Source organism: Mytilus californianus, unplaced genomic scaffold, assembly GCF_021869535.1.
Source record: "Mytilus californianus isolate M0D057914Y unplaced genomic scaffold, xbMytCali1.0.p SCAF_4, whole genome shotgun sequence".
Lineage (NCBI taxonomy): Eukaryota > Metazoa > Mollusca > Bivalvia > Mytilida > Mytilidae > Mytilus > Mytilus californianus.
In genome coordinates this window covers 22,691,720-22,719,424 of record NW_026262690.1, presented here as the reverse complement: position 1 = coordinate 22,719,424, position 27,705 = coordinate 22,691,720, and the positions used below count along the sequence as shown (strand labels likewise).

The 27,705-nt window shown below is 32.7% G+C and overlaps 1 protein-coding gene across 8 annotated transcripts in view; it reads right to left on the bottom strand.

Moving 5' to 3' along the window:
* Nucleotides 1-7,129: 7,129 nt before the first annotated feature.
* Nucleotides 7,130-27,705, bottom strand: part of LOC127737716 (fat-like cadherin-related tumor suppressor homolog) — a 50,921-nt gene continuing 30,345 nt past the window's right edge. For 4 of the 8 annotated variants that reach the window (XM_052248567.1, XM_052248568.1, XM_052248570.1 and 1 more), the window contains 17 exons: nucleotides 24,547-24,579; nucleotides 21,966-22,037; nucleotides 20,875-21,068; nucleotides 20,124-20,213; nucleotides 16,807-16,917; nucleotides 16,501-16,602; nucleotides 15,743-15,874; nucleotides 15,431-15,515; nucleotides 15,064-15,158; nucleotides 13,856-14,044; nucleotides 13,450-13,508; nucleotides 12,840-12,924; nucleotides 12,169-12,291; nucleotides 11,735-11,790; nucleotides 11,069-11,347; nucleotides 9,065-9,557; nucleotides 7,130-8,573 (listed from right to left, as the gene is read on the bottom strand). In XM_052248567.1, the coding sequence (XP_052104527.1) occupies nucleotides 8,505-8,573; nucleotides 9,065-9,557; nucleotides 11,069-11,347; nucleotides 11,735-11,790; nucleotides 12,169-12,291; nucleotides 12,840-12,924; nucleotides 13,450-13,508; nucleotides 13,856-14,044; nucleotides 15,064-15,158; nucleotides 15,431-15,515; nucleotides 15,743-15,874; nucleotides 16,501-16,602; nucleotides 16,807-16,917; nucleotides 20,124-20,213; nucleotides 20,875-21,068; nucleotides 21,966-22,037; nucleotides 24,547-24,579 (2,267 nt within the window). In that variant the 3' untranslated portion in view covers nucleotides 7,130-8,504. The remainder of the gene's footprint in view (nucleotides 8,574-9,064; nucleotides 9,558-11,068; nucleotides 11,348-11,734; nucleotides 11,791-12,168; nucleotides 12,292-12,839; nucleotides 12,925-13,449; nucleotides 13,509-13,855; nucleotides 14,045-15,063; nucleotides 15,159-15,430; nucleotides 15,516-15,742; nucleotides 15,875-16,500; nucleotides 16,603-16,806; nucleotides 16,918-20,123; nucleotides 20,214-20,874; nucleotides 21,069-21,965; nucleotides 22,038-24,546; nucleotides 24,580-27,705) is intronic. The other 4 variants (XM_052248571.1, XM_052248572.1, XM_052248574.1 and 1 more) reach the window with 1 other exon arrangement.

Below are 27,705 nucleotides of genomic sequence, written 5' to 3'. Positions count from 1 at the left end.
AAAGATGTGGTATGATTGCCAACGAGACAATTCTCCACAACAGACCAAAATGACACACAAATTAACAACTACGGGTCACGGTACAGCCTTCAACAATGAGCAAAGCCCATAACGCATAGTCATTTATGTTATTTATGTAAACAAAATAAACGAAAAACAAATATTATGTAACACATAGACAAATGACAACCACTGAATTACAGCCTCCTAATATCATGTTCTCAGATATCATCTCCCATTTAAAAAAAATTCACATGAAAAAATGAACCTATTATGTGTTGCTCTCCTAGCTACAAAATTTATCCAAAATCAAAGATGTGGAAAATATTCTATCATAATCATTTGGTCATTAATGCAATTAGTGTCTCTTCCATGCCCTCTTGAACATAAAATCTAAATATTAAATAAACAACACTCCTCATGCTCATGTTGGTTGTCATCGTGCAACACAGTTAATAACACCATATAGGAAAAACATAGAACTCCTTTTGTCATATAAAACACTGTCAAACATCCAAACATACTATCCACATTCATCTGTGTCCACACTTGTTAAATATTTACAATATATAATTTTCAACCGAGGATAGCAAAACAGTTAATTATAAATTAAGAAAGTATATCGCTGGAGTTTATAAAGTACATTTCCTTCCACTGTGCCATGGTTTGCCATCTCCATTTTTTCTCTAAACAAAGCATGGCTGGTTACATGTTCTGAATTTACTTAGAATTTCGGGATTTTTTTTCAAAATCAAGTAAACTAAATCACAAAAAAAATCACACTATCCTAAAACTTATGAAAGAATATGAATAATGAACATGACAGTTTATAACACAAACCCATTTACTATAAAAATCGAGCAATATCTTTAGTATGTAATTTGGTTATTTTTGTAGTTAAGTACGGTTTCATTTCAAGTACAACGTTAATTCATCAAGTCCATTGAATAAAAGATAAGGCAGGGTGAGCAACTTGACAAAAAAAAGGCAGGGTGAGCAACTTGACAAAAAAAAGGCAGGATGACGATATATGTAAAAAATCAGGATAAACGAATAAATATAGTCAGGACCTAACAGACTGAAAATAGAAAGACAGGACAGAGATAACAACTAAAAAAAATGAAGGACAAAATGTTTCATCCAAGTCCTTCACCCCCAATCAAAATAAAATGGTAGCTCCCTTAATCCAGGACCAATTGAGAGGAGACAGTTGAATTAAATATTTCGACGTGACTTAAGATTAAAGTTTAAAATTTTACATGCACATGTATAAAAGCTAGAATTGCCATGCGATAATCAAGAACACAATCATGTTCGGGAATACGACGATGGAAGTTTTTAACGACCTTGACCGGCTACGTGAATACTGATCAGTCCATTCAGCTTTATAGTACGCGTGTTCTATTTTCGCAGGTGTGAGGGCGAAGGTTTGAATTGACCAATGAAAACGATCGTTCCTTAACGAGTTAATCTAATAAAGTTTGTTTGACTGATTATGTTGCACGACCTTTCGCTAAGCTTGACCGCAGTTCAGTGTAGATCTTGAATGCATATCCAGTAGTCCAGGCTAGCCTAGTTCAGGACCTGTGATATTGATTTTATTGTGTCTTTGTCTCTAGAGTACTCTACCTCTTTCCTGTAGACCATTTATATTTGTTGTGTGTATGTTTTTAGAGATGTAGATCCCAGATACTGCTTGCATATTCTAACGTTGGTCTTGCTAAGGTAGTATATCCTGTCGATTGTTGGACATTTGCCAAAATTTCGACGTAAAAATTACATTTTTGCTTACCTATTCAATGAAAGTTTTAATGTGATTAATCCAGGCCAATTGTAAAAGAGGGACGAAAGATACCAGAGGGACAGTCAAACTCATAGATCGAAAACAAACTGACAACGTCATGGCCAAAAGTAAAGTGCTTGATAATTCCACTCAGGCATGGAATGTGTTTGACTGTTCCAATGATGTGGCAATCCATTTCATACGGGTTGATTGTTAGTTGAAGTCAATTTTTTAACGAAGTAGGAACATAAAATCAGGAGAGGTAGTATGGTTGCCAAAGAGACAACTATTCAAATGGCCGAAATGAAACGGATTTAAGCAACTAAAGGTCAAAGTACGGTCTTCAACAATGAGCCAAAAACCCATACCGTATAGTCAGATAGAAAAAGCTCCGACATGACAAAACGTTAAAGAATTCAAACAAAAAAAATCAACAGCCTGATTTGAGACAAAACAGTAAACAAAACAAAAAATCATATAGAATGTGAAGAGTAAAACATGCGTGTGATCGCTCTACCCTCCCATCACCTAGAACAGTGGTGTAACAGCACAACATAATAATAAACTGTAAACATTAGTTGGAAATGGCTCGACACGAAGCACAAAAACACCTAACATAAAGATAAAAGACACGATCTAATAGAACTGCAGTCCAAAGCCAACAACTACTACTTAATAAATAAATTTCTCCCAGACAGGGTATCAATCAGTTCACATCCAACTGCTTTGGTGTGAAGACGTCATAAACAGTCTGAGAAAAGCATGACCGTGTGCAATGCCAAAATACAAGTACATAATATCGACATGGTGTTGGACCAATTGTAAAATGCATTGATCCTTTAATTGTACAGCTCCGTATATGAGGATGGTAGATGATGTTCAAACCAATGTCATTTAATGTCATTTACTGTGGATTGTAAAATGCATTGATCCTTTAATTATACAGATCCGTATATGAGGATGATAGATGATGTTCAAACCAATGTCATTTACTGTGGAATGTAAAACGCATTGATCCTTTAATTATACAGCTCCGTATATGAGGATGATTGATGATGTTCAAACCAGTGTCATTTACTGTGGATTGTAAAATGCATTGATCCTTTAATTATACAGCTCCGTATATGGGGATGGTAGATTATGTTCAAACCAATGTCATTTACTGTGGATTGAGGATAATTTCATTTGGCAAAATGTTCGGTACTTTATTCAAGAGATTTTTTTGTGACTGCCCATTTAATTCTTTTACCTCCTTTGGCTTTTGGTTGAAATTTATAGAATTATATTTAATTTACGAATAATCAAGTCTTATTCTGTTTTGGTATCCTTGAAAACATCCTTTGCCGAATATTTACAAATATTTTGTTTTATATTAGACTGTTTACGTAAAAGATGAAATCGTCAGATTTTAAAAAGATTTTAACGGTATTGTTAAGTAAATAGTTGAGATAGAAGTAATTGACTCCACAACGTCCAGGGTATATCCATATAAGCGGACAATTTATAAATGATGAAGTGTTGTATCTGCACTTTTCACGAATACTTGTAATGTAACATAGCAATTATACTTCGATTAAGTTACCTTGACCATAAACCTTAACCTGAAGCGGGACAGACGGACGGACAGACGCACAGACCGAAGAACATAATGCACCTAGGTGGGGCATAAAAAGGTCGAAAATCGAAAAAGTCGACAATTCTCATTTGTTCACGATGAGAACGCAAATGTCTTGAAAATGTCTGCTATATGAGAACAAGTTGTTGATGAGACAAATGAATTTAAATCTTTGCATTTTAATTTTTAGGGCATGTATACTTCTTTTGAAATGGCTGTCAAAACAAAATCAATATGGATGCTATGTAAATTAGCAAAATACTCAAAACTCTGCCATTTCAGTTGTATTTCCGTAATTTTGAATACCAGACTATTGGAAATGTGCATTTCGTTGAACTCTTAAATTATGAGGTCACCTATACCCAAGAAAACCACGAATAATAATGAATCCGCTTTTCCTCTGCTTTGGGGTGGCCGGACCGGCGTGACATCCGCTATTGATTGCAATTGCAATTTTAGTTCTTCTTGTTGTTTCCTGTCTAAATATCTTCCTTTTTCCTAAACTGTAATTAAGAGCTGTTAAATACTATGGTTTCCATTAATTGTATTGATCCAGCTCCTTTCTTGAACAAAGCTGCTCCATTTGCAGTTGTTCAATCGTGCAAGACTTGTTGCAGGTAAAATAATCTTTGAAATATGTGATTTTTAGATCCTCAGCAGTTTCCTTTAATATTCTACATGATATTTTGTCTGGGCATAAAACACCGGATATGTTTTAATCCGACATCGTTTAAGAATCGATATATAGAAGAATGCTTATGCTGTTGTTGTTTTTTTTTATTAACTTTCAATAGAACAAGGCCTCAAACAAGCTTCACTTTAAATGAGAAGAAAGAATTTTGAAACTCTTCTGATGCAGTTCGGCAAATAATGATAGCTCATATTTATTATACATGCAACAATGGTGGATTGAGTATTCAGTGGTTTTGATTGTGATGGGAAGACGAACACACGCTTTCATAGGAAGTACATATTCATGTAGAATATTAATAACATTGCAGAGCAGCCGTAGTTTGATCTATTTATAGTCAAAGTTTCTCTTATAACTCATATCTTAGTGAGTGCTTACGCCTCATATATCACAGTGAACTTGATATCTTGATCTTTTTATCAATATTGACACAGAAGGACGACTTCAAACTAGAATCTATGACAAACCTGAAGATTTCAACTTTCCAATTGTCAACTTTCCAATTTACATATCTCCATTGATGCGTACGCTCGTGCATGTTCACACAAAACGTAGTGCCTCTTACATAAAAACTACCCCAAAAGAGTTTTGAGGAAGAACAACTGAAATCGACACTACATACGAATTGGTTGCTCGATATGATGTCTGTGTCTCCAATCACAAGCGACAAGTTTTCACAGTTTTAGATCTTTGGATACCAGAAAAGTCGTCTGATTTCTCGATTGTGATATTTAACTGAGTGTGGATTCGCATTGCGGGCGATGCATGCACAGCAGGATACCCTTATCCAGTCGACGCACCCGGTCTCGTTTCTTCTGGGATTCATGCTAATCCCACTGTTTCGTATGTAACCTTGGTTTGTTTTCTTAATTGATTTATACATCGGTAAATTACTGTTGCTTCATTTTACTATGCTTACTGTGTCAACTTTATTTATCTCCCTTTAATTGAGTGTATACGAGTGCTATGCGTGTCTATTTGAACCCCGACTTAAATTTGATGTGAATTTGGTATATTGCCTTCTAATTTGTTGCTTGAAGAACGTTCTCCATTAAAATCTATTTCTGATCTATATAGAAATCCCGTAGATGAGTATCAACTTGTTCTATCCCAAATCGCTGAGTTTTAAATTTACACATCAGCTTCCCATTGCTTCGATTCCGTTCAGTTCCATATGTTTTATCTTTTTTATTTCTTTATTCTAAATTTTTGTTTTTTGTTTAGAAATCTAATGTACATCATTTATTCCACTTAATGGTTATTCTTTTAAAGTGGATTTTGATAAATCAAATTGATTTCTTTCATATCGTTATGTAGTTGCAAAACAAAACGGTTGCCACATGTGAAGAAGGATCTGCTTCCCGTTACACAATACCTGAGATCGCCACTAGTTTTGTTTAAAAGGGGTTGATGTTGCTTTTGTTTAAGTTTTCAGTGTAGTTCTTTGTTGTTTTTTATTTGTAAATGTCTATGTTGTTTCTATCGGTAATAACGTTAATGATATTAATTTCACTGTAAGTCTTGTCTATCTCTTTGTCAGGAAAAAAACGTGTTTCAATTTTAAAATTTCTCATTCGATCAAGTTTTAGGATTAGAATTTACATAGTCAATGGTTTAAAAATTCGATGATCTATTACGGTTAGATAGGCCGGGTTCACTTGATACTCTAGAGTCCACTACTTTCAAGAGTATCACGTGAACGCACTCGAGTTGCTATTCGGAACAACTCTAAGTAACTCTAGAGTAAGGCCCTGATTAAGCATAAAAAAGGAAAAAATCTGATTGGTTTGACGTCATTCAAGGGTTTTTTAGAGTTTAACCCTGGCTCAGTGAGGGCTGGAACCGGGGTAAGAGGGGTTAACTCGAGAGGTTCGAGTAAACTCGGATTGTTGAAACCCGAGTTAATAAAGTTAACTCTAGAGTTTCAAGTGAACTCGGCCATAGAGAAGTCAATTACTAATCCGCTATTTGTGATGCCTGATCACTTGATATAACCTATCAACATATTTTATAGGTGTTACACGACGAATGTCACTTCTGGAGCAGTATCTGTTTTGCTAATCCTTCCAGAGAACCTGAGATCACCCAAGGTTTTTGATGGGGTCGTGTTACTCAGTCTTTTTTTTTAATGTATTGTTTTGAGGACTTGTCTTTTCCTCGTTTTTTTTCGTTTTTTATCATGTCCTTGTCTGTCGACTAATGAGTTGTTAAAGCCCCCTTGGTTTCGCTCACCTCTTTATAGCTAATGCTATGATGTTGGTCGTTCTTAGACTTAAAAGAGACCACACAACACTCAGGAGGACAATTATTCAGTCTGTTGTTTTATAGATGGACATCTCGGCTCGACGAAGTTGTAGGTGTGCCTCAGATATGATTAGTCCGACGACAGCGTCAGCATGTTGTTCAAGTTTGTGAATTGGTCAGTTTGAATAAGTCAATGATATTTGGTATGCCGTTGTATTAGTACTTGCACATCTGATTTCCATGGAATTTATTTAGCCCGCTCCCCTCATTTATGGTCTATTGACTTTCGAACTTTTGCACAGTTGACAAGAAAGCATGTGATAAGGGCAGCTTAAGAGACATCACTTAATGATAAGTCAATGATATTTGGTATACAGTTGTAAAAGCATTGACATGTATTTCATTTCCATTGAATTCATGTTGTTTTTCCATTTGCATGTTAAAGTGTTGCCATTTAATTTCAACATTTGCATTTTACTATCAAAACTACATAAAGACAAGACATATCTCTGGGTCAACCCACCATTATTTCTTAAAATATCCCATACAAAGTCAGGAATATGGCAGTTAATTGTTATCAAATAGTTCGTTTCTATGTATGCTGGCGTTTGTTTTTGTTGCACTTCAGTGTTCCTGTTGTTCCTTTGTTTTCCTCTTATAGTTGATGTGTTTCCCTCGGTTTTAGTTTGTAACCAGGATTTGTTTTCTCTCAATCGATTTATGACTTTTGAACACCGGTATACTACTGTTGCCTTTATTCAACAATGTATTATAAAATGTAATAGAAGATAGAAGATTTAAATAAAATAGTCTGTTTAATTAATAAACCATTTTACATTAAATAAAATATATAATACTATATCTTTTGACCCATTCCGTCAAAAGTAAATAAAAATAACTATATATTTCAATAACTCAGGGAATGTCAGAAAAACGAGGTTTTTGCACAATTTGAAAAAAGGATTGCACTTTAGATTATACATTTTTATTTCCGTTATACATATAAACTAAAAACGGAAAATACTTTACAAATCAAAGTAGGACTTCTATGTAACTTCATATAAATTCCAAACGGGGAAGTCTTACGATTTCTGCAAAATACATACATATATACAAATATTTGAAAACTACTTTTTTATGTTTACACAGTTTAATTTTTTCACTGAGTGTAATATTTCTTTTAAAAGACGATAAAACAATTAAACTTTATTCTGTAAACCAGCAAATGAAGTAGAATTGTTATTTTCAGGAATCATTTACTGGCGGGAATTGGTCATTCAAGTCAATAAAAAATAGAAATTTTATCAAATGGTTACAGAGCATTAACATTATTCGCAGTCAATCACAATTTCTGCATTTCAATACTTTGAAGAGACCATCAATCCCTTTTATGTCTGTACTAGTAAAATATACTATGATTCGTTAATTTGCACATATCAATAAAAACAGTTATTGTTTTGTTATGAATCTATTCATGTCTGATGAAACCATATAAGGGAGAGAGAACCATACATAACTTTAAAACACACATGTTACAAAAGACATTGATTGCAATAGCCAAAATCTGTTTTAGTGCAAATTCACACAAATGGGATATACTGAAAATGAACAGATCCAAATTGGTCTAGGATCCTCTCGCTTATTACTTGATGCAGAAAAAAGAAAATTTCAGACAAACAAGACATATGTTCGATAGACTTATTTTGACCGCGCATATGGCAAAACGCCAGCATCCACCATACTATAAAGAAAACTTGAGAAAAAGACATGTTCTATAAATTACCTTATTATAAGAACAATTGGTTTGTCATTCATGTATATATCAAACTGAACGATAATAATATAGACACACAAGATTTATATACATTTGTTTTTAAATTGTAGTAGAAAAATATCACAAATTTCAGGAAACTGTTATTTATGTTAATTTCAAAAGATCAATCACATTTACAAATTATATATTATCAGCAAAAGAGAATAATAGCATTTACATTAATGAAATAAACTTAAACATATGCTGATATAATGTAAACAAATCACAAATTAGCACCTGGATTAAGGTAAACGTGACTATAAATATTCATCAATGAAAGTGAACTGACCTAATTTATGAAAATAATTATATCCTACATAGGAATGAAATTATTGCACATGTCGTCTGTAAGTGTGTATCAGAAGTAAACTGTAATTTCTGGTTTTTCTTTCGATGATTTCTGTCCCAATCTACTTTCTAACACACTCTGTAAGGTAAAACTGATGTTTGAATAAAAATAAAAGATAATTCTAAAACGTCCATGTTTATATACTTTTTGTCTTTCAGAATTTGCCTTTGTGTCGCAAAAACAAAGCACACTGTAAAAATTGAGTTGTACCTGGTCGAATTCATTTTAATAATCTACATTCGTTATTTGTGTATGTGTATGTATTTTTCGTGTTTTCGAAAAAAAGAAAACAAATCAAAATAAGCTGCCATACTAATCAAAATCATCTTCAGAACAGGTCAAACATGGTTTTGTTCATGCTTTGTCTACAAGAATGAAAATAACACTTTTTTAAATTCCGTAAGTCCAAAGCACTTTTCTGGATTTACCTTTATCACAAACGCTCCAATTTGTGATTTTGTAAACTTCACGAATGTTTTTTTTTGTATAGAAAAAATTATTATTTGCCTATCCAATGCTCGTTAAAGGTATATGAACAGTGTTCAAAAACCTTAATAAAGAACACTTACGTCCGACATATACGACGGTATTCTGTTTGTGTTTCCTATTTTATCTGACCCATTCGCTAATGCCTGTTTCTTCAGGTTTTTCATAAGTCCTTTGTTACTGTCCCCAGTACTGTCGCTTGCGTAACTATTATCACTACTATTGCATTCCTCGTGACCACCACCGAATGTTTTCATTCGTCCACTTCCTCTGAAATAGTCTTCTCTTTCAAAGGGAACAACCGCAGTGTCAATATGTATCTCTTCATCGCCAGCATCCAGATCCACGTCACCATTTAAGTTTGGATAACCATATCGATAACGACTATCTGACAGTGGATTGTCTTGAATAGTAGTTGATCCATCTATTTCAGAAGTTTCTTCCAGGTCACCGTTAAACTTTAAATCAAAATGTGAAGGAACTGGTGAAGGATCTCCTGGTCTATATGTCAAACCACGTGGATTCATTCCTCGTTGATGTTTCACTCTGTCTAGTTGTTCAGCAGCATATAAACGTCTGTAAGAAAATCAGTTATTTAATTTATAGGTAGATTGATTTCCAAAGACCAGATATATCATGAAACTTCTATTTTGGGATTTTTTTTTGTATTTTGTAGAAGATCAATGGTGAGTATAATGAATCGCTGAATTCTCCTTTTGTATGATTATGCTTGTGTATAAATCAAATCTTGAACAAATGCTTACGACTTAAAAAATTAAAACTGTTAAAAAATATAAGTGACCTTATGAAAACCCGATGTTGAGTAAACTGAATAAGGCAGCAACCAAACAAAGCCAGTTAAAGGGACAAGGAACAGGCCCGCATCATATTGCAATTTAAGTTTCTAAATATATTGTAAAAATCTATTTAAACAAACTTTAAAAAGTAGGGTTTTTGTTTTGACACTTGTGTTTGAGATTTTTGTATTTTACTGAAAAATAAACGTCAGAATAAAGGTTACGACAAATGGAACATATGATTGGTCATCTGATATTCCAAAACGAATGGCACATAGTGATGGCGTTCATCATTGTGTAGACACAAACTGCTGTAAGGGAAGTACAGTTTGTCCCCATCAGAACAACTCAAACTTGACCATATATTTTCTGGCAAAAAGAACAAGTATCTAAACCAATTACATAACAATGTAATTAATCATTAAATGGTATTCGAATTTAGTATTGCAATGCAAGTTTTATTACCAAATAGAAATAATTAAGACTGCAAAAGATAGATTGATATTTATATTTATCAAACAACGTTTATGTGAAGAATTAAAATAAGATTATTTGATATTGTCGTGTCTAAGAGTAAAGAGATAAGAACTAATAGTGGCAACAAACAAGCCCTTAAAAGAACATACTATCAAGTTTTCCAAGAATTTCAAAGAATTTGTACTCCAAAATATAATAATGCAACTAATAGCAGATTAACTTGTGTATTTTCAAACTCAAAATACTTCAACAAATTTCTAGGCTTTCGTTTCGAGTATACTTATATTATATAAAGAGATAAGTTTAGCGGAAGTGTCTGGAAAAATCAATTATTAAGAATTCAATGGAAGTTGAATTATACAATCAATTACATGGCTAGTTTAAATCATGAGCTGAATAATGATTTCAGGATTTTTACAGCTAAATGTCAGAATAATAACATTTTCAATTATGAAATTTTTTTTTCTAATAATGATGTATAAGTCATGAAATGTAGATAAGTATGTGCCTTTTTTTTTTTTTTTTTAGATAAAAGCATTTGAGGAGGGGAAAATTGGCTGGACAAGGGTATCTTTGGATTTTTTGGTATGAAATAAACAAAAAATAAATATCAAACTGAGTTAAAAGTATAGAAAACAAAACATATATTTAAATTTCTTTTCAGGAGAGTTTTCGAAATGTTTATTTCAAAATATATTGGTGACTACGGCTAGAGGGAATGCAACCTATAAATGAAAAATATGAGAAGTAAATACATCCATTGCATGGTCTGTAAAGATACAATTGTAGATATGATATGTAACACCAACTTACCTTCTAATAATGTATACAATTAGTATTATTACTATTATAAATAGAACAGCCGCTGCAACACCTAAACCTATTGCTAAAATATCACTGCTCTCAGTCATAATTGCCGCCTTTGCTACTGGTCGTGAAGATGCAGGAAAATTTACAATTACCAGGGCGATACTTTCACGAACAGGTGCTCCATTATCTTTCACAGATATAGTCAAAATATATTTGTCTTCGATTAACTCCTCTGGTAAACCAGTTATAGAAACTTGTCCAATCACGTCGACAGCAAATAAACTAAAAACAATTAAGTAATGTTTTAATTGAGAAAACGAAATTATCCACCTGCTGAAGATGTTCGACATAACAAGACCTGACACACTAGAATGTATCGTCTGCGTAGTTGATTATGAAATAAGAATAAATGAAGTAACATCTACAGTAAGGATAAATTAAAGGTAAACTTTTAAAAGGGGAAATAATACATTTATTATAAAAAAAAAGTAATAATCTGTTATCACCGATGCTGTTTTATTGGTCAAAATAACCAGTTAAATTCCGTGTGGACTCGCGAGAACATGCATCAATATGAACTCGATATTCAATGAAGGACAAAAAATGTGAAAAAGTCAATAAATGACATATTGAAAAACGATAAACAAACTCAATTTCAAACTATCTTACCTTATATGACTTAACAACTGGAATATAAACTGAGAATTGTTGTCTTTATCTGTAACCTACAATATAATTGTCCATTCGATTTGTCCAACTCATTAATTAATTCCAAATGCAGATTCATGAATCGTGTGTATTGCAATTTATCGCTTATCGCAACTATGCATAAATTTTCCAATCATATAATACAATGAATTACCAAGGTAAAAATTAATTATGCTAAATTATGCAGATATCTCGTTCATTATTTCTCCAAACAAGGTTTGTATTTACGATTTGAAATACAAAATGTATATAATGACTACAAAAATAAATGAATACAATCTTCTTAATTAACAAACAATCATTTTAAGTTGCCATCCAAACTGCTACAGTACGTATATAATTTGTTCAGTGAGATATTTGAAAGAACCCTACAATACAAAGTGATCTACAAATACCTCAATAATAGTTAAAACAGTCCCTTTTACACGTTCTGCAGACAAACTTATAGTTGGTGTTCCGATAACAGGGCTGTTATCGTTGACATCCGCCACATAAACGTTGACTGTTGTAATGGCTGTCTGTAAATGAATTAAACATTTTGCACCATAAAGAAGGAATAAAGCAAAAAAAATCTAATTTTATATTGCATTTGTCGTAGCAACAATCCCGTCCGCTTTTCCTAAATTGTGAATATACATCGCCGAACTTTGTACTTACCATGGACAAAAAGGCGGGTGTTACATTGGGGTAGGATCTGCTTACCCTTTCGAATCAATCGAGATCATACTGGTTTTTGGTTGGGTTTGTGTTGCTAAGTATCTTTGTTTTCCATTTAGTGTTTTGTAGACTGTTGCGTTTTTCGGCATTTTCGCTTTTTTCATGGTATAGTCGGTTTTTGTTTTACTTAATATTTTTTATTGGCTCCTTGGCATCTTCTGTCTCTTTATAAAAATTTTAACGATTTGTATTCATATTTACACATACTCTATTTAATATATACAGATATATACATAATACTGTCCAATGTATTGAGACATTTTTGGTTTGTAAGATTTAATGATACATACAATCGCTATGAACAGTAAAGTTATCAGTCCCATAAATAATGTGTACACCTTATACTTACATCGTATCCATCAGTAACAGTAACAGTGATCGTATAGTACTGGTTATGCTCATAGTCCAAAGCTTTTCCGAGTATAATGTCGCCACTACAAACATACAATCTAGAATTAGTGACAATAAGTAAAACTGCAAGTTTTTTTTTGTATAAAAACCATTCTATTTTCTTAACTAAGAATACATAGGTATTTACTACTAAGAAATATAATCGCGTAATCCCTAAATTATAATACCACAGATTGGTGAGTTGACGAAATGTGTTCTGTTAGTTTCCTCTCTAAGAGGGTGTCTACACGTATTTGTACATAACATAAGGATTGAAACGTGCGCCTGGCGTACTAACTTATAAGTCTCTAAGAGGGTGTCTACACGTATTTGTACATAACATAAGGATTGAAACGCGCGCCTGGCGCACTAACTTATAAGTCTGGTATCTTTGATTAGTCGTTGCATTCTGTAACCATGAGTTAAACGGAGATTCTCTATGAGATTAGAGTAACAAATGCTTCCTTAGAAATTGCTAATACATATAAGCGCCACTTGCCGGTTGACGATAGATTCATCTAGTTCAGGTGTGGGATTGTTAATGTTTTGAAAATAAATAAAATCCGAACCTTGATTGTATGATGAAAACATTCTGATTTTCCATTATGCTGTATGACAAAGTACGGTCCTGAAATAATACACAATAACATTATTTGTTTTGCTTTCAAAAGGTTCGCCATAAACGTATTTACATGTTTGAATCTAAACAATCGGAATTAAGATCTAGAGTCGACGGTTATATCGAAGATCGTTATATTAAGAAAAGAACAAAAGAATTCGAGGATAATGTGATAAAGAGACCATAAAGTGTTTTGAAGCTTTCTCTGTTTAATATGTCATTTGAAGTAATTTATATTGATAAAATTTGTTAACATATTTCAATAACTTTTTTCTCTATGAAAGGTATATGAAAATGTTAACGATTATTTTAAAATCCAATGACATAATGTAGACAATACAAAAACGTTGTAATACCTTGGTTTGTCCAGTGGGATGCAAGGACTTCACAATAGTACCAACTGGAGTACTTTCAGATAAGGTAACATTATACCGCTGAAACTGAAATCGTAGTGTTTCATTTTGGGTTGTTGGTGGCGCTGCTCCATTTATATCAATAGCTAGTGTTGCTATACACCAGCGAAATGGGTTATCTGTCTGTATTGCCTGAAGAAAGGAAAATGTTAAAATTACACTGCCTAAAGAAAAAAAAGAGATTACACATTATATTAACTTTAGCAACTGAAAATTCTCTTTCATCTAATATCTAATCAAATTTTATGTTAAAAAAACCTGTCCTCGATGTATAAGATGAATACCTTCTAAAGGTAACTTTTAACATTTTTATAAAGTTTTTTTTAAATAGTTCAACTGTGTTCCTAAAGACTATTTCGATTATAGTAGAGACCGCGAAATATGACAAAACCCAGAATATTAGAGTACATTCAAATGGATAATTTGATTTGAATTTATAATTGTGATATGAACAATATGTGCAATGCTAGATACTCAGAAGTTTGAAAATTGAAAGTTGATGTAGAAACTGTACTCTTGCACACACACACACACAAAATGTTTTAAACATGACAAAGTAAAATCCCCCCAGTGATACTGCCTTGATATTTTTATTTTTTTTATAATTCCTAACGAATGAGAGCGTCAAACTTTTTGTCAGTGCTCAACATGTGTGCAAATGAAATTATTAGACGCTTCAACACTTGACAGAAATTATCATCTCTGTAAAATTCCATAAACTGGTTCTTTGAACTAAGTGCAGTTTTAATTTGAAGGGATGCAAGTTAAACTTACCATATTTAGCATTAACTTTTAATTTAAATTTTCTACTATCCTTTTTTGTAATTTGTAATTTTCCATTTTCTACTCAAATTAAATCACATCGATTATAAAACAAGTGACTAATATATTTCCGATTCCTTTTGAAAACAAAACGTAATAAAAATTTAATCATACTATGGTTGATTGTTTCGAATCATCACAACCGATGAAGTTTTGCGCTGCTCTATCAGCAATCATTGGTTAATTATGAAAACATGGAAACAGATGGTACTGTATGCTGAAGTAATTTTACCATACAGTATCATTGTCAAATGAATGAGTTGAAATAGTTTGGGTACTTTAGTATATAAGTATCATATAATGCGTAGATCAGGTACGAACATATTTACCTTAAGAATAAATCTGGTGTTAGCTTCACTTCCTAGCGGCCCGTTTACACTTACAATACCAGTCTGATCATCGATAGTAAACTTTCCTTTAGGATCTGAAAATGAATTGACAAATATCCCCATCATTCAATAGAACAAATAGACATATTATTACATTAGACTGGAATATAAGTCTCCTGTAAGTATCTTTAGTACAGTGTCAGTACTTTCTGGCTTCTTGAAGTAAGCAAAGTATTTAAGGTCTATTTACATTCATACGAAAAAAGGAACGACAGTGAAAAAAGAAAATACTATCTTTATCAACAAAAACATTCAATGACAAAAAATGTCAGTATGTATTTGTTCAAAACATATGTTCAAGTATTACCTGTTAACTCGTACTTCACGGCAGCGTTTAGTGTGTCCTGATCATAAGCTGAAACTGCTGAGGGTGAAACTGTGACCATTGTTCCCTGTTATTTAAAAAAAACAATTATAATTTCCACTTTTTGATCTTCTCATATTTACACTACTTTCTCCTTTAACTGTTAATAAATTTTTCTCATCTTGTTGCCAATAAACTTTAAAATCCATATCAAGGTATATTCAAAAACATTTTGTAAAATAACATAGATGATATGAAACTGTATGAATATCAGTCGAAACAAATGATTTAAATGTAATTGAAAAAAAACTTTACCGGGACTGAATTGCCACTAACAGTTCCAAAATACTGGTCGTACACAAACTTAGGGTTCAAATCATCAGCATCTTTAACGTTAATCCGTAATTTAACGGTTGAATTTAAACTGCTTCCACGAACTGGTGTATCCTACAAAGCATAAAATAATTAGTTTTAAATATGTTATATGTTTCCGTGCGTTTACAGTGGAAGATTACTCTAATAGTGTCTCCAGTATTAAGAACATTCCAGTATTTCTTTAAAAAAAATAATTAAAACATTATACTGGTATATATGTATGATCAAACCACAAGTATTCAAACATCCAAATAATTATAAAAGACATTAACAATTTGAAAATTGTGCTTTCATACAAGTAAATAACAAAATAAACAAAACAACTGTTTGTATTCTTTTACAAAAATATACAGAACTGTAATGGGTTTCGGGAATATTCTTACATGGATTTAAATATTGTGCAATTTTGTCGAATTAACAGCAACGATTATCGAAATATTTCATAATGTTAACAGCACTATTCATTAAAGAGAGTTCTTGTGCAAACGTTTATAAGAGAGCAACCTAACACACAACCAGTAAAAAGGCATACACGTATCAACATCCGTTTTACAATGAGGTTTCAGAGTCCATTCCATACACATGTATACAGTTATAACTAACCCGACAATAGCAAAATATATTGATGAATTCAGCAGAACAGACAGATAAAGCACTTGAAGTGGAATTTAAAGGAACGTATGGATTATTGTACAAACCTTTGCCATGATTTCTATTTCCATGTAAGTGGTATGTTCGAAATCTAACTTCTTTTTCAGTGTTATATCTGGGTATAATGGATATTCATATTCAAAATAATCCTGAAATATATTAAGTGAATGTTTAAGCAGTGTAAATACTCGATCACTAGTCGGTATCTTCGGAAAAATAAGAAATTAATTCTAAGAAGAAAAGTTCCGTAAAAGGAAGGAAAATTCTGCGGGTTTAAATCAATAACTATAAATGACACTAAACTGATTGTGTATCTAAACATCCTACGCATGTTGAAAATATATTGTACCTACCGAGAAAGGACCAGGTAATATACTGTACGAAAACAGATCATTGCCATCTCCAGATTTGTCATCGTCATGAGCTTTTGCATCTCTGAAAATTGTCGTACCTGGGACTGCATCCTGGAAAAATACATGTAACATTTAACAATGAATTATAAATGAATAGTAGTAAACAAATTTTCCTTTCGTTGCTCATCAGATAGTAAAGGCAAAAACGTATCAATTTGAATTTAGAGAGCAATTCAATTGCTCCGCATGCTGCTATCGTAAGTATGTGTATACTTTTAAAGGAACAACAGTTTACTAAATATTTTATTCGTCTAGGCGATTAGCAGATAGTGTTTCATAATTCACTACAAACGACTAAAAAATATTTCAATACAATCTGAAAGCTGTTTTATTTTGCGATGCACAACGATGACTGAAGTAAAGAAACATGATTATCTTAACTTCTATACCAAGGCAGTTTAGTCTTGTTGAATGTATAAATTCGCAACTACGTTCGGTCGGAATTGGATCGTTAAATCTGAGACCGATGCTCTTCTTTGGAAGATTGCCTTGGTCTGTACATAAAAAAAAACCTGTTCAGGAATCTTTAGAGGGTCTTCTTTAGACCGGATGTGTGACAAAATTACTGTCCCTTTCTACTTGTAATACAACTTTCCCATACTATATTCCAGGTCCATCAGTTGGCCAAAAATACTGTTTTACACCTCGAAAATTACTGACAAACAAACGCAGTTGCAAAAGTTTTTTAAAGGTCTAGCAATCTCTAGATATATAAAACTTGAATGCATTTTGTATTTCAGAAAGATAAAAAATCTTTGGGATTTTGATTTGCTTTTTTTCCGCTTCTTGCAGAAGGTGTAAAAATAAACTAAGTCTGTATTCAAGGTTTTTTTAGGTGTAAAAACAGCCATATTTTGTTCATTTGTTATGATGGACATATGAAATGAAATATTTGAAACTGATCATTAAGCAAATAACATGAATTAATCTATCTTTCACTGATACTAAGAGTTAACAATTTAGACTTTTCGTGTGTGTCTTTTCTAAAACACAGATTGTGTTTTGGTTATTTGCGTCATTGAATTGTTTTTTAATTGACGTATGTTTGTTCCTTCTAACGGATGTTCCTCTGGAATCTTTGTTATATACAATGCTATAATATCTGTTCCTCTTGGATCAAATATTCTATATCCATTATTCCGCCAGGAGCAAATAATGTTATCTTTCTTCCAGTGGGAATTCTATTCCAGACTATTTCTTCCATTTGGAATTAATAATATAAAGGAAATTATATTCCATGACACTCTCATCTCATTTGTTTCGTTTTTTTTTTAAAGTGAAATTGTGTTCAAGGAAGGCATGAATTGAATGCTTATGATATAATTAGTAAATCTAAGGAATATGAAGTTTATATTCATACGTATTATTATTCATTCTTGCACAAGGAAACACAATTAAAATCAGACAAATAAAAACACACCGAGAAAATACATGCACTGTGTCATTATGTTGTTTCAGGCTACATATGGTTTTATGCAAAATCTTCGGTCAGTGCATGGAAGTATTATATTGACAGGAACTCCAACAAACCGATTTCAAACGTTTATAGTGCGATGCCGCAAATTCGTTAAGTATCTGTTAATTAACTTGACATCTTTCAATTAGTCGTATCGATGCATGGGTTCAACAACGTTTTCGGGATACTCGTAATTACGGAATTTACCAAGTAACCGGATGTATACATAAATGTCAAGGATATGACATTTAACGACCATGCCAATATTTGGCAGTTGACAGTTTTTTACTAGGTTTTCTATGTTAATAAACTACTAGTATCGTCACTTACAAATATTTCACTAATCAGTATGGACGTGCACGATTTTGATGATGAAGAATTTGAAAAAATTATCGGTGAAGACATTGTCATTGAAGAGTTTTATTGCTTTTGTAAATCTGAAACTTGTTCAATAGAAAAGACAAAGGCTGTACGGTGACCTATAGTTGTAAACTTCTATGTCATTTGGTCTCTGGTGGAGAGTAGTCTCATTGGCAATCATATCACATCTTCTAATTTTTATATTGAATTCTAATAAATTTCTTTTGTAAGGAAACACATCATGAGTTGTAATCTGCATGTATAATTGAGGTTTACTGCTAACTTTGACAAATATCTTGTCGCATTAGTTACTGAAAGTCCGATGTCAAATATTTCATGCATTTCAACAAAAACAAAATATTATAAATTTCTAAACAAACGCTGCAAGATGTTTCAGATATGTTAAGCCTTTACAAATACATTTAATTCTAAACTGGTTAATTCTAATGATAAAATTTTAAGAATATACTGCTTAGGACCCAGCATTATGATAGTTCTTTAAATGCATCGAAATATTTAAAATTAAGCCATTATTTCCCAAAACAAGTCCGTCAGACGTCAGAGCAATCTCGGACTAGGTTGAAGGTTGTTTTAAACTTTTGAATTTATTCAAAAGGTGTACATGTAATCGGTGTTATAACCTGATACATGCTATATGAAGAGGCCATCACGTGCGTATAATTATCCACCTCTCTTAGTGTTTAAAACATTTTCTATAAATATGTTAAATTACATTTTACGATATTTTACGATAGAGAAAACCATAAATATTTGTGTTACACTCGATTAAAGTTTTCAATCTTTAACTTAAAATTTGAGTTATCCGGCACCATCCGGCACACTACACGCGCATCACATTATTTTCTGCAAACACTCTACTTCAGAGTCATGTAATTTTCATAACCGGATATTTCCCGATTTCCTAGTTCCAGTGATAAAAACATATCAAACAAAACTAAAAATAATATTACCTTCTTTCCGAATACAGTTAACTTTCTGTTGTCATTCTGTTAAATATGGACCGATTTTTTAGATTGTTTCAGCTGTAGTCTTTAATTATTGAACAGAAACAGGTGTCGTTATTCATGTAGCGATTCGCAATTAGCCACGGGAGTTTCCGTGTTAATTTACATTGGTAGGTAGATAAGACCTTCGATAACAGATCACGTGATAAGATCAGTTTCTGTAAACTATACAGGCGAAGGCGGCATCGCAGATACCCCACAAAGAAGTTATCACGTACTTCAAAAACTGAGTCGGAACCTTTTATTTTCCTAAAGAAATCAGTGGGATGCGAATGTGCTAATTTTTCGTTGGAGTTCCTGTCAATATAATACTTCCATGGTCAGTGTTAACAGTTTTAAAGATTTTTTTCTGTATTGTATAGTCTTTATAGTAAACAGATTTTCTATTTTGCTGCCTGCTAGATACATGTACTTACTTCACTTATGTTTACCGTATACTGATCTTGTGAGAAGGTCGGCGCATGGTCATTGACATCAACAAGGAGTACTCTTATTGTTACAGTCACCTACGAGGAGGATTAATATTAAGTATCGTGATTCAAGTAAGTAATGACAAAGCATCTTATACATTTCAAGGTAAACAAATAAGAAAATAGACTGCTCAATTATCCGCCTAATAAACATCAGGGTATGAGATATTTTTTTTTCATTTCTATCATAAAATCTAATTTTTACACAATTGGTGTTTTTCACACAATATTGCAAAGCAAGCTATGATTATTTGTGTATAGCTACTCTATCATATTTCAGCTATTTATATGAAAAATACCGTGATTGACACTAATAAATAAGGAACGAGTCGTGATTTGATCGTCATCCAAATTCATTACAAGTTTGTAGTTTATTTTTTTCGTAAAGTCAAAATAAAAAAGGACATGTACATAGAACATTTCGCAGCATCTGCTGAAAACAAAGAAATTAAATGTAGAAAAATGATACTGCTTAAAAGCTGTTTTTAAACGTACCATTAATTTTGCCAGTCTATTCAAAAGAAGAAATATCGTCCAAATACATTGACAATAGATATGAATAATTTGTATATTTTTTGTTCTGTATCTAGTGATAGGTATGCTATTATATGCTATTACAATGTCTACAAATCAATAAACTTGATTCGACATGAATATACTTCGTATATAATTTCTTGAAAAACATGCGACATTTTACCGTAGAAGAAAGTTCATCTTTGGGAGTACACGGTATACGCAGTGACAGGGAACTAGACCCTTTGTCTGTGTCTAGTTGTTGTTGTAATGTGATGTTCCTTGATGGCAGTTCTAGCCGAAGGTAATCATTGCTGGTTGGTTGTAAAGTGATCTCGTTCTCAGTGCCATAAGTATCCAATATACCTATTACAGAACCTATCAAGAAATAGAAATCCAAATAACAACTGCCTTGACAACCTTTCAGTTAAACCGACAATAGACACTTGTGCGCCTATATAGTGAAGCTTTCGTTATCTTCCATCGTAAACGACATATAGTAATAAGGGAAAGGAGGAACTTAACAAAACATGTTTCATTTTATGATCTCCTGTTCTATTAATACATAAGCTTAAGTTTAAGCATTGTATGGTTATTGCACAGTGACAAAAAATGAAGCGAGTAATTGGAGTTCAATAAAACTGCTAAGGAATTAAATTTCATTAAGGAAGATGTTAAAGTTTTCAAATTCAATTAAATTAATGCATATTTCATTTTCGTTCTTCGTATATAGACTTGTTAAAATATTAACGATCAGACAATGAATGATGTTTGACATATAAGTCTATCAAGCCAGATAAGTCACGTCTGACATAAACATTTATCAGGCTTTACCAGTATATTGGATAATTTGTCTTAACCAACGACAGAAAGAAATTCAGACATTACGGCAATAAAACAAAGAATTGTAATAACGACGGACAATGGACGATGATATAAAACACAACATAATAATCATGATACTAATGGACGCTAAACAATATTAGGCATCGCTTTTCTAATATATGAATCCTAGACACTCGCAGACAAATCAAACTATCGAGAATTTAACTATGGCTTTAAAGGATGTTTACTTAAACAATTTGTAGTCAACACAGTATATATAAAAGCACTCTGATACCTGCAAACATGTCTACTAAGAGAACTCTATTATAAACCCTGTATGTTATACTGGATACGCCAAGAAGTTTTCCTAGAGAAAAAGAAACTTCAGGTTAAAGTGAAGTCATGATGTATAAGATATATTTACCCCTTTTAAATAAACACTTTACTCACCAACAGGAGTATCTTCAGGAATGTTCCGAATAAAAGTTTCATAGCTACCAAAAGATATCGTGGTACAAGGATCTGTAAATAAGAATTATGATTTTAGATATTTTCAAAATGAAATATCAACACAATTTTTATGCAACAATACAAAACAAATAGCTTTCTTTATGTTTATGGTGTAAAGAAAACTTTAATAATATCATAAAATGTTTAGCTGGTTTGAACATTTCAGTGTTGATGCCCGATGTTTCAGCATGTTTAATAGTAAAAGTGCATCTTTATTACATTGTCCTAATTACATGTATATTTTGCAAGTATATAACATAAAATGAGTATAATTTTTGATACAACATATTTCAGGGAGGTTGATAATTTGCTGTAATGCTCTTCTTAATATGATTGGAAACATAAATATTTGCGAAGTATTCTATTTTCAGTAAAATATGAACACAATATATAAAATTCCTTTGAGTGAACCGATATTTCTATACGATATAAAATTGAGAATGGAAATGGAGAATATGTCAAAGAGACAACAACCCGGCCAAAGAGCAGATAACAGCCGAAGGCCACCAATGGGTCTTCAACGCAGCGAGAAAATCACGCACCCGGAGGTGGTCCTCAGCTGGCCCCTAAATAAAAATGTGTAGTAGTTCAGTGAAAATGGACGTCATACTAAACTCCAAAACACATAAATGAACTAAAATTTAAAAAACATACATGACTAACAAAGGTCAGAGGCTCCTGACTTTGGACAAGCGCAAAAATGCGGCGGGGTTAAACAAGTTTTGTGAGATCTCAACCCTCCCCCTATACCTCTAGCCAATGTAGAATAAAGAAACACACAGCGATACACACAATAAAACTCAGTTCAAAAGAAGTCCGAGTCCGATGTCAGAAAAGGTAACAAAAGAAACAAAGCAAAATGACAATGATACATAAATTAACAAAGGACTACTAGCAGTTATGTCCAGTTTTGCATTAAAACCATACTCCATTTCAACTTTGTTTGTTCTAAGTTGCTGTTTTATTTAAAGATGTTCTTTTTGAGATCATCATTATTTTATAAGAGATTCTCGTTAAGTCTAAAAGCTGAGAATTGTTTGAAGTTATAAAAAGCGACCAACTTGTTTAAGCATTTATTATGCATTCGTACACTCCAATGAAAGAATCGGCTGTTGCTTAACGTCCAGATGATTTTGTCCAACTGTTGATGAAACAGCAACCAAACAGCTCAAGTTTTCATTTAAGAAGTGTAACTTTCGGAGAAGGAGTTTTACTACTGTCAAATCATATTTATTTTCGCATGAAGGCATGTCTGTTTTACTTGCATAATTTTATCATTTGTAAAGATGTACTGATTTCTACCTCAGACTATTGAACTTTTGATTCTTCCTCTCATTATTGAACTTTTGTCTATCAACAAATCAAAATCCATTGTTAGGTTTTTGTTTGAAGTCATATCTTATCATACAAAAAATCCGATATACAACGAATCCTGCGGGGAAAATCAAACCGAATAAACGATGGTTTTATCATTAGACTCTATACTGTGAATTACATGGTAAATAATAATATATAAGCAGCATTTCATTATCGTAACAATAATACGGATGTTTCAACGTTTTCTATAGGTAGTGACAATATTTGATTATAAATACAATTCTATGCCAAGAATATAGGCTTTTCAGGTTTTTTATTAATTTTTGGCGTCTTACATCGGATAGTCTCCCAAAGACAAATTTCTATCTAGGATTCATTTCAAGAAAAGGTATCTTAACAAGCTATTGCCATGCTCTATTTTACCTATTCTCAAATGCATGCACATGCTAACATAAGCAATGCCTTCAATTTCTACACACAATACTCCATTTTTTATAGTTAAACTTGCAACTTAAAGAGAAGTCTATTAGAACAACAATGATTCGGATGGGGGTACCTTGCAACCATATTTTGTATACGTGATGACCTGGAGAAAATCCTTGACTGTCATCCCTATACTTTCTCATTTCATCCTTTTTAAACAAGATAAAGTGTTCTGTGACTCACTAGGTTAAATTTAGTTTCATGGGGGTCATAAATAGACTTTTCTGTATAATATGGCTCCAATTGGTATATATATTCTGTCCCTACACATATATAGCATATACAGAGATTCTGGTGTCTGAGTGGACTTCGTAACAGCATTCTGTGGAAATTATTACTTGTTTTACATCGTTTTATTCAAACAATAATGACAAAAACTTATCATATATCTCGCCGCCGTGACATTGCCCATGTAAACTGATGGGAGCGCTAAATCCGCCATAATTTAATTAATCAATCAATTGCAAATTCCAAGTTGTGTAAAAGAATTCTTATCAACTACAAATGGTAATAACTTTAACAGAAAATACGATGTAATAGTGCCATTGTAATAACTATCTCGTTTAATAATACTTCAATCTTAGTATATAAACTCCTGGTATGTTACTGTTCAAGCCATACAAAGGTTTCCAAAGCATATAATCTAAAATAAGTATGATGTGCTGTTAGTGTGATTACAGCATACAGATACTGGTTATAGGGTTGTAACATTCGAACTTACATGGGGATGGACAGTTCATACAAATTGTCGTGTCTGGAAAATAATTGTATAACAACAGAAATTATTAGATATTCTGTTAAACTTTTCCCAATAGACACCATTATCAAAGCTGAACATGACATTATATAATAGCCTCTCTATGGAATCATAAGAAGGTGTAAATAATGTTGATGTATCAATTACTGATTGATGGGAATTAATTCTCATAATGATAGTTAAGTGGCTTGATGTCAATTAGATGGAAATGTCATTTATAAGTAATGATATATGTATAGAACATTGATTTGTGACTTTATGTTTGACTTTGACTGATTCTTAAAATAGTGTAATAATTATGAATACAAGGAGGGGATGTAGGTAGGTATACGTCAATGAGACAGCAACCCAACGACAAATATAACATACAGAGGGCAACATACAGTTTCAAAAGACATGTGTCTATATGATATGTCAAGGTCTTAATCATCCCGATTTGATAAAAGTTGTGTATAACTTTAACAGAAACAATTAAAGACCTGCCATCAACAATGATGTATATTTTACATTATAATTTTACATAATATTTACAAGATTTATGTAATAACATCAACTGTTTTTTGCTTGTTAGTTTGTTTTGTACTCGAACGTTTCACGCTCAAAAATTTTGGACACATTTCCATTAAGATACTTTTTCAATCGAAAACAAAAATTAGAACGGTAAAGTAAGATAGATCATGTGGATGTTCGAGTTTCTTTTATTTAAGTATTTCTTGGTTTTGTTGTGTTTTTTGCTTATTGTTTCATTCGCATGTTCCCACACCTCCTCGTGTTGACATCAGAAAGACATGCGTTTTTTTTTAATGCAAACATTTCTAAGAGAAGGGTACATGTTTTCTCAAATTTGAAAATGAAACCTTCCATATTTTTTCTTTGCATCAATGCTTCTTGGTTGTTCAATAAGCTGAATTTGGTACCAAATAAACGCATAGATACATTTCTTCAATGAAATGTGTGCAGACAACTTTAAAACGTTAAAATGAAGCGACAAGTCAATTATCGTTCAATATTTGTAAAATATTAAAACAACATTTTGGTTACTAGAAGTAACGTCTATGGAACATTTAGAACTACTTAAGGAGCTTAATGTGTAATTCAGACGTGTATCTCTTTATCATCAATCACTGTATATTCTGTAAACGCAAGCAATCATTACATCTCATCAAAATGACGGGTTCTGTTTACTTATTAGAACGTACTCGCAAGGGTGATGATTACACTTTTGGACAGTATAGAAGCATCATGGTTTACATAATGTTTATATGAAAAAGTGTTCTTCTTTTTAACAAATCTAAAGAACCGTTCAAAATAAAATTATTTGCAAAAAAAGTATTTGTTCTTTCTTGTTTGGAATACAATGAAAGCTGATGTTCAAAGTATACTTTTAAGGCGAGAGTAAGGAATTTGTTACGATATCTATGAGTTAAAGAACATTTGCAAAAAAACTCTTTCAGGGTGTAGGTATTCTTTTCAAGGGCAAACATTTCTCCCTATTCCACACACCATCATTTTCCAGTAACAGTCTAAATGGTACCAACATTGATCCCAGTCGACCAAATTTACAAAGCCTATATAGATTAGATTTACTGTTAATTTGTTTTCGTCCTGAATATGTATTTGCCACTGACCGCCAGTCGTCCTGAATATGTATGAGTTATTTGACACTGACCGCCAGTCGTCCTGAATATGTATGAGTTATTTGCCACTGACCGCCAGTCGTCCTGAATATGTATGAGTTATTTGACACTGGGCGCCAGTCGTCCTGAATATGTATGAATTATTTGCCACTGACCGCCAGTCGTCCTGAATATGTATGAGTTATTTGCCACTGACCGCCAGTCGTCCTGAATATGTATGAGTTATTTGCCACTGACCGCCAGTCGTCCTGAATATGTATGAGTGATTTGCCACTGACCGCCAGTCGTCCTGAATATGTATGAGTTATTTGCCACTGAACGCCAGTCGTCCTGAATATGTATGAGTTATTTGCCACTGACCGCCAGTCGTCCTGAATACTAGTATGTATGAGTTTTTTGCCACTGAACGCCAGTCGTTCTGAATATGTATGAGTTATTTGCCACTGAATTCCAGTCGTCCTGAATATGTATGAGTTATTTGCCAATGAACGCTAGGCAATCTTCATATTGAAAGGTAAATTACAGCTGTATTTAGGTAAATATGTTCTTTTGTTCAAATATATATCATTGTCGTCGACATTTTTGGGTTTTTCACACAGATACTTGTCTCTGAAAATAAAATTACCTTTATACCTCTTTTTATAAAGGGTATATAGGATTAAAAAAAATCAGACAAGTGTGTATTGAAACAAGAGGCTCTCAAGAGCCTGAATCGCTCACCTGTATTTCAGAGGAGAAGATTTTTAAATGTTAGCAAACTTGATGAACAAATTGTGTAAAATTGTCTTTAAAGGGCAATAACTCCTTAAGGGGTCAATTGACAATTTTGGTCATATTAACTTTTTTGTAGATCTTACTTTGCTGAACATTATTGCTGCTTACAGTTTATATATATCTATAATAATATTCAAAAAAATAACAAAAAACTGCAAAATTATGTTAAAACTACCAATTCGGTGGCAGCAACCCAACAATGGGTTGTTCGATTCGTCTGATAATTTCAGGGCCGATAGATCTTGACCAATTAAACAATTTTACCCCATGTCACATTTGCTCTAAAAGATTTAGTTTTTGAGATATAAGCCAAAAACTGCATTTGACCTTTATGTTCTATTTTTAGCCATGGCAGCCATGTTTGTCGATGGATACAAACTTCGGATACAATTTATAAACTAGATGCCCTAAGGAACATTTAGTTAAAGTTTGAAGGTATTTGGCCCAGTAGTTTCAGAGGAGAAGATTTTTTAAATAGTTTACGACGACAGACGACGACGACAGACGACGGACGACGACGGACGCCAAGTGATGGCATAAGCTCACATGGGCCCTTCGGGCCCCGGTGAGCTAAAAAGGTATAAAGGGTTTTTTCACAGACAAGTGTGTCTATGGTATTTCAGCATACCACATACAGATCCTTCATTAAAAAGGTTGTTGCAAGGGTACTAGTACTTTATAAACACTGCGAGTGTTTCCGTTTCCCCAATGA